This window comes from Centruroides sculpturatus, unplaced genomic scaffold (assembly GCF_000671375.1).
Source record: "Centruroides sculpturatus isolate CEXI.00-Female unplaced genomic scaffold, Cexi_2.0 scaffold722, whole genome shotgun sequence".
Classification (NCBI taxonomy): domain Eukaryota; kingdom Metazoa; phylum Arthropoda; class Arachnida; order Scorpiones; family Buthidae; genus Centruroides; species Centruroides sculpturatus.
Window position 1 is genome coordinate 325,788 of NW_019384969.1, and position 7,063 is coordinate 332,850.

Here is a 7,063-nt window from a genome sequence, read left to right on the forward strand (position 1 = left end):
GATAATCGATGCTCTACTATATATATATATATATATATAATATCAAATATATATATAGTATACAATCAGATATATATTACTCACCATAACCATTCCTGATGATTCTAATGCCATTTTAACAGGATTCTGAACTCTCTCAAATAAATCTGAACAGAGATCTTCAAATTCTCCTCTTGTAATAGTAAGTTTAAAATCAATATCATTTAATAATCCTTCAACCTTTGGAATAAAATAAAATTTTTTAAATGTTTACAGGATTCAAATTAATTAAAACTGAAATAATCTTACATAATTTTTATAAATAAAATTTTCCAATCTCAAGAAAATAAAACCCATAAAAACTTAAATTTCATGATGTTTACAAAATAATAATGATACAGTATAGAGTTCAGAGTATCTAGTATACAGTGGGTGATCGGTTAATGAACAGATCGAATAATGAACACTTTCGCGAAAGATTTTTATGATCGGACAACAAACACACATTCGGATAATGAACACTTCACTGAACAAACACAAGAAGCAATGTAAAATAACGAATACCAATTGGTCTTCCTTTGTCAGGCAACAATTGAAAACTTTTCGGAGCACAAGAGACGTCAACATCGACGTTCTACTCAGTATATACTGTACTGATTGGATAGTATTCCCCCGAACTTTGAAACTTTCCCTTGTAATTTTAGCCTTTTGTATTTCTGACAGAAACAATTATTTTGCATTTTCTTCTGAAAATGCAGATTTATGCTGATATCTGCTATTAAAGATCTTTTGAAGAAGTAGGAGGATGTCAGAACAACGATCTTAAAATGGCATCCAAACCAAGTTGAGGTTAATAGGCCTAGGGATCTCTACAATTACAATGCTATTAATTACTTCTGAAAAATCATGAATAAGACAGAAAAGCAATCGACATTGGACAGATTCTTTAACCCCCCACAAACAGAAAAAACATGACTAATAAAAATGCAAGACTGTGTATATATGTATTTTTATTATTACATATAAATAAACATAGTAAGAAAGTATATATTTTTTATTTTTTGGAATTTCCAGAATGAATTAATCAAATTCCCATAAAAACCTGTGGTAAATCGATAATAAAGTTAACAAACAATTCAGATAGCGAACAAAGTCTTTAACGAATTATGTTCGTTAACTGATCACCCACTGTATGTTAAAATATTGTCAAAATTTAATAACTTTAGAAAGTAAAACTTAGACTACCATTATATCAATGTTATTCAGTATTATGATTACATATATTAGTCAATATGTATAATAATAACACAAGAATGTAATGATAATACTTAGAATGCTATTAATTTCTAAAAACATGATTATTTGGACTTTCTAAGTATACAAGCTAGGATTAAGTTAATTTGAATTAAATAAATTTTGAAATTTGGATTATTTAATTACTCATAATTAGCTTAATTTTAATCCCAAAAGAACACAACTTTTTAATTTGTTATTGGCTATCAAATCAGGCTTTATATATATATATTGATTTAATAGATTTTTGAATATAATTATCTTAAAGAATGATTTTGAAGATAAATGTATTGAAAACTATATTATCAAAAAAAAAAAGTGTTAATAGGAATGCATATAAAAATTTTTAAAGTTGAAGTATATTTTTTCATCATAAGATTGTCTGCGATATTTGATAGGAAAAATGTAGTTAAGCAAGACTATAGAAAATCAAAGTATCAAAAGGAGAAAGGATAAATTTTTACGTAAATTGTACAATAANACACCTGTTAGCAAATTTTCTTTACATATAATTTATTAGAATACATAAAAATGGGTGGCTTGTAATAAAGAATAAACAAACATCATCTTATTTCATCAGTGCTGCGGCAGAGAATGAAATACATAAAAATGATAACATAAGAAACACAACAACATACATACATAAGAACATACAGCATACATACATAAGAAACACAACAAGTGTAATAAAAATATATAAATAAAATTTGAAATTAACAGAATACGTAAAAGTTCACGTCACACCTTTCACCATGTGATTGCACATCAGTGTGCCACGGCACACCGGTTGCGGAACACTGCTCTATGCCACTCCTATATGGGCAATCACTTACTATGATAAACTGGAAATCATGCTTGCTTTATATTTTAGAAAAATCTTCATGTTATACAATAAAATTCCAGCATACATGTTGCAATTGGAGTTTGGAGTTTCTATAATAGAATATCAGTAATCACAATAAAAGTAATTATTTTATTTTGGATATGGTTCTTAAAATTTGATGATAAAAGCTATGTTAAACTAGCATATAATAAACTTTACAGATTGTGTTCAATGACAAAGGATTGCACATATAATTGAGCATTTGCACTGCAAAATCTGTTTGAACAACTTGGTTTTTCTTTTCTATGGCTATCTCAAAATCCTCATTTGATCAAATGTTATCAACCATTAATTATAAAATTGTGCTGTAAACAAAGTATACAAGAAGACTGGTCTCTGTTAGAAAAGAATAAATACTTTCAATTATATTGTAGCATTAAAACTTCATTTATGTGTGAAGATTATTTGCTTATGGATATAAATTATGTTAAACGATTAATTCTTCATTTGAGATGCAGTCAAAATTATATCCTAACATATAATAGCAGATTAACAATAGATCCTGAAAAAATATGTAGTAACTGTATTATGTAAAGATACAAAACTTGGAAACATGTATTTCTTCATTGTGTTAAATTTAGAGTTGGTAGAGACAAGTATTTATTAAGGTTTAAGTCTTGGAAAGATATTATTAATATATCGTGTTTTTCAAATACTGAGTATTATTCTATGTTTTATTTTGTGTTATGTTGTATTAAATTATTAACTTGTTAATTATTATCACTAACTTTTGTTTCTGTTATCCCCTTGTAACGAACTAAGGTTCAAACAATAAAGCATTGATTGATTGATTTTCTTTCCATCTAACAATCTTTAGATCTTTGTTTTTTCTCTTGAGATTATCATAACTTTTGTTTTGTTCACATTCATTTTCATTTGGCATTTTGTTTTTCCATTTCTTTCAATCTAACCCTTCTTTAGTGTTGCATAGCAGAGAAATGTCATCAACATACCTAATGTTATTGATAAGATATTCATTAATTTTTACACCTTCGTCTAAATTTTTGAACACTTCTTTCATCATCCATTCACTGTAGAAGCTAAAAAGTGTTGGAGACAAATCACATCCCTGTCTTATTCCTTTTTAATCGGAATCCATTTGATATTATCTCCCTAAGATCTAACCATTACTTTTTGACTTTTATAGATGTTATAGATTATTCTCAGTAACTTTTTTATCAATACCTATTTTTTGGAGAATCTCAAACAACAGCATTTGATTAACATTATCAAAGGCCTTCTTAAAGTCGACAAAACATAGAAATAACTCTCTATTATGATCTATCATTCTTTCTCCTTAGTCTTATCATCGTAATGGCATACCTTGTCTCTATGTCTCTTCAGAAATCAAACTGTGGTTCATCTTATGTATTTTTCTATTCTTTGCTGTATGATGTTAACTAAAACCTTTGAAGCATGGTTTATCAAGCTAATAGTTTTATGTTTATCACAGTCTAAGATAACCACAGTTTTAAGAACAGGGATGAAGATAGATTTTGTGAAATCATGTTGAATATCTGCCTCTATAATTTTGTTTAAAAAATTAGTTAGGATTCTTGTTCCATCTTTCTCCATAGCCTTAAGAAGTTCTTGTATTTCATCTATTTCTGGTGACTTTCTGTCTCTGAGCTTTTTCAATGCAGCATCAATCTCTTCCTCAAGAAAGGTTGCATGCTCTTCTTTCTTCTCCATCCCTTCTAGGTTTAAATTGTCCTCATTTTCATAGAGATTGTCTTTCCCATCTTAGCCTTTGTTCATCTTTCTGCAATAAAATGTTTCCATTTTCATCTCTCAGAGCCCTAATTCTGCATTTCCTTTTTCTCCATGAGATTAAGCTTAACTTTTCATATACTCCTCTTAAATTGTTCCCATTTGTGTAGTGCTCCATTTCCAGACATAATTGATTCAACCACTTCCTTTGCCTGTTAACACCTTATTCTTATATGTTTATTAATGATTCTATATTTTTTTGTTCTTTCATGTTATTAGCATTTTTGTATTGTTTTCTTTCATCCATCTTTTTTACCATCACCTCTGTGACCCAAGACTTCTTTATTTTTCTCCCTTTTTTGCTGAGGTTGTCAACTGCAGTGACTTTAATTTTTGTTTCAAATTATTCCAGATTTCTTCTGTGTTTCTGTTAGTGTTGAAATTTAGAAGTCTACTCGATATGTCAGCCTGAAAAGTCATCTTGGTGCAGTCTTTCCTCAACATCTCTATATTGAACCATTCTTTTGCTTTTTTTTTGGGCCTTACATGTTTCAACCTTATTCTTAATTTTGTTACCAGTAGACTATGATCACTGTTGCAATCCACACCTGGATAAGTCCTTGTGTTAATTATTGCATTATGAATTTGTAGATGACTAGAATATAATCAATTTGGTTTCTTGTTTCTGTTCCTCTTAACCTTTGAGTTCTCCATGTAGCCAATTTTCTTTCATGCTGTTGTAACCAGGTGTTAGTTACAATCATGTTGCTTCTTATGAAAAATTCAACAAGTCTACTTCCTCTTTTGTTTCTTTCTCCTACGTCCCATGGTCCAATTACATTATCTTTTCTTTCTCTTCCGATCTTGGTGTTCATGTCCCCCCATAATAATCACTACATCTCCCTTCTTTTTAAGTTGTAAACATTTATTTGTTTATAAACCTCCTCAGTCTCCTCATCTGAATGGTCATTTGTTGGCATTTATATCTGGATTAAGAAAAGACCTCTTGGTTTAGCATCTATCCTCAATCTATAGTCCTATCAGATACTTGCCATTAGTCAAGCAATTTAGCCATATTTTCCAGCATCACTCCAACTCCTTGCTGATGTTCCGTTCCTCCTGAGTAGATGAATCTTATTTCTTTGTTAGTGGTAATATCTCCTTTTCTAGCCCACCTTGTTTCAGAGATCACTAATATTGAGATCTTCAGTCTTTTCATTTCATGCATTACATTTTCTACTTTTTCCATTTGATATAAAGATCTAACATTCCAGGTACTTATGTTAATGCATTTCTTAAGGTTTGCATAGCTGTGTGGAATTTTTGTATCCACTCCAAGACTTCCTAATGACTTTGATCCTGTAGCATCATTTGAAGCATTTCTTTCATTTGATCTGTGTGCTTGTGACCTTGGTGTCATTTTCAATACTCAGCTTCCTTTCCATCTACACAGAGAAAACTTAATTAAAAAGATTTCCATCCAACATAGTAAGCTCTGGTGTGATTTTAAAAATAAATAAAAACACTCTCCACACTATTTTCTTTCTTTCATTTTTTTTTTCTTTTGCTAACATCCAATCTATTATTGACTGGGCATTACCCATATGGGATTCAGCCTCTGCATCAATTTTAAATAAATTTAATATGGAACTTAACAAAATTTTCATTATTCTCAACAAATTTTTACATCTGCCAACTACTAATATTCCTGATGTTGCACAAATCTGTCTTGGACTTCAAAACATTCAATATGTTGGATTAAATCGAGATCACATTTGTATCTATAAACATTTTAATGGCTTACTTCCTTCACACTGTAGTTACATTCATATTCCTTTAATACCAGATTATCATCTTGTATTTATAAATCATATTGTTGCCTTAATGTAACAATTAGATTTTTCTATCAGCATCAAATAACTGCCACTAAAATTGAAGATAAACTATTCCTTGATTCCTCCAAATTTAAAGTTATTTCTGTAAAAAATGCTTTTTTCTAAATAATAGCTATTGTTTTGCATGTTTTTAATGTTTTGTTATTGGTGTTGTAGCAGAAGGGTGTCATATATTGTCTTCAAGACATTGCTAGATTTAATGTATAAAAATAAAAAAATGCTCCAGCCAAAAACAAATCAAGAATTAATTTTTAAAAGCATGTCAAATTTGCCTGAAGTTTTTTTTACTTCAAATTTTTAATGTGCAACCCTGCTACTTTAAATGATCCTGCATAAAAATTAGTTCAGATTGGTGAAAATGCACTAGAAATTTCAAAAAATACATAAAAGAATAATAGTAAATTATGTATCTTTTAATGATATATTATCTTCAAAATTATTTAAGATGCTAATAAATAAATAATATAAGAATTTCTAAAGTATACAGTAGCACATGGAAGATTGAAAATGGAACAAATTAAAATTAAATCATTGTACAGATATTTACTGATTAAGAGAAAAATACATTTCAAATAGAAATTTAATGATCTATTGCATAGAATTTGAAGTAAATTACAAATATACCTGAATTGGATAAATATTAGCATCTTTCACTACAAATGTTTTTACTTTAAAACCCTTGCTTAAATAAGCTGCTTGATATGCAGCACCTAAGGCAGCAGCTTCATCAGTATTGATGTTTTTGCCCAATTCAGGTTTTTTAACAATTTCCAATAATTTCTGCTGTACTCTAGGAGTCCTTGTAGCAGCACCTGCTAGTATTACTTGATCAATTTCATCCTGTAAATGAAAATCTATATTAATTAATGATCACTATTTTAATATTAATTGTAAGCTATGAAAACTGTGTGTATTTTGAATTAAACATCACAGTTTTATATTACAATAAAACTTGAAGTCTGCTGATACAATTTCTTAAAGTTTAAATTTTATGAACTACAGTAGAGCGTCGATTTTCTGAATCAATTGGGGACTGGGGTTGTTCGTATAACTGATATTTCGGATAACTGATTTATGTACAAAAAAATAGTTTAACGTATCCGATGTTGAAATTTTTCTCCGTTGCGTGTCGCTTCGCGTTGAATTTTCGTCGATGTTAAGCCTAACAAAGACTATTGTATCGTTAAAAATTATTTTTTTATTTTGTACAGACAAAGTAAATATATTGAAAAATATAAAAACAATAAAAAATTATACTTCAGATGTTAATTTAGTATCAAAAACGTAAAATATTTGAGTAGCC

The 7,063-nt window shown here is 28.9% G+C and overlaps 1 protein-coding gene across 1 annotated transcript in view; it reads right to left on the reverse strand.

The window, feature by feature from the left end:
* LOC111632565 (hypoxia up-regulated protein 1-like) overlaps window positions 1–7,063 on the reverse strand; it is a 155,289-nt gene that overhangs the window by 44,188 nt on the left and 104,038 nt on the right. Inside the window, exon 10 of the mRNA XM_023377031.1 lies at window positions 6,385–6,600. Within this exon, the coding sequence (XP_023232799.1) occupies window positions 6,385–6,600 (216 nt within the window). The remainder of the gene's footprint in view (window positions 1–6,384; window positions 6,601–7,063) is intronic.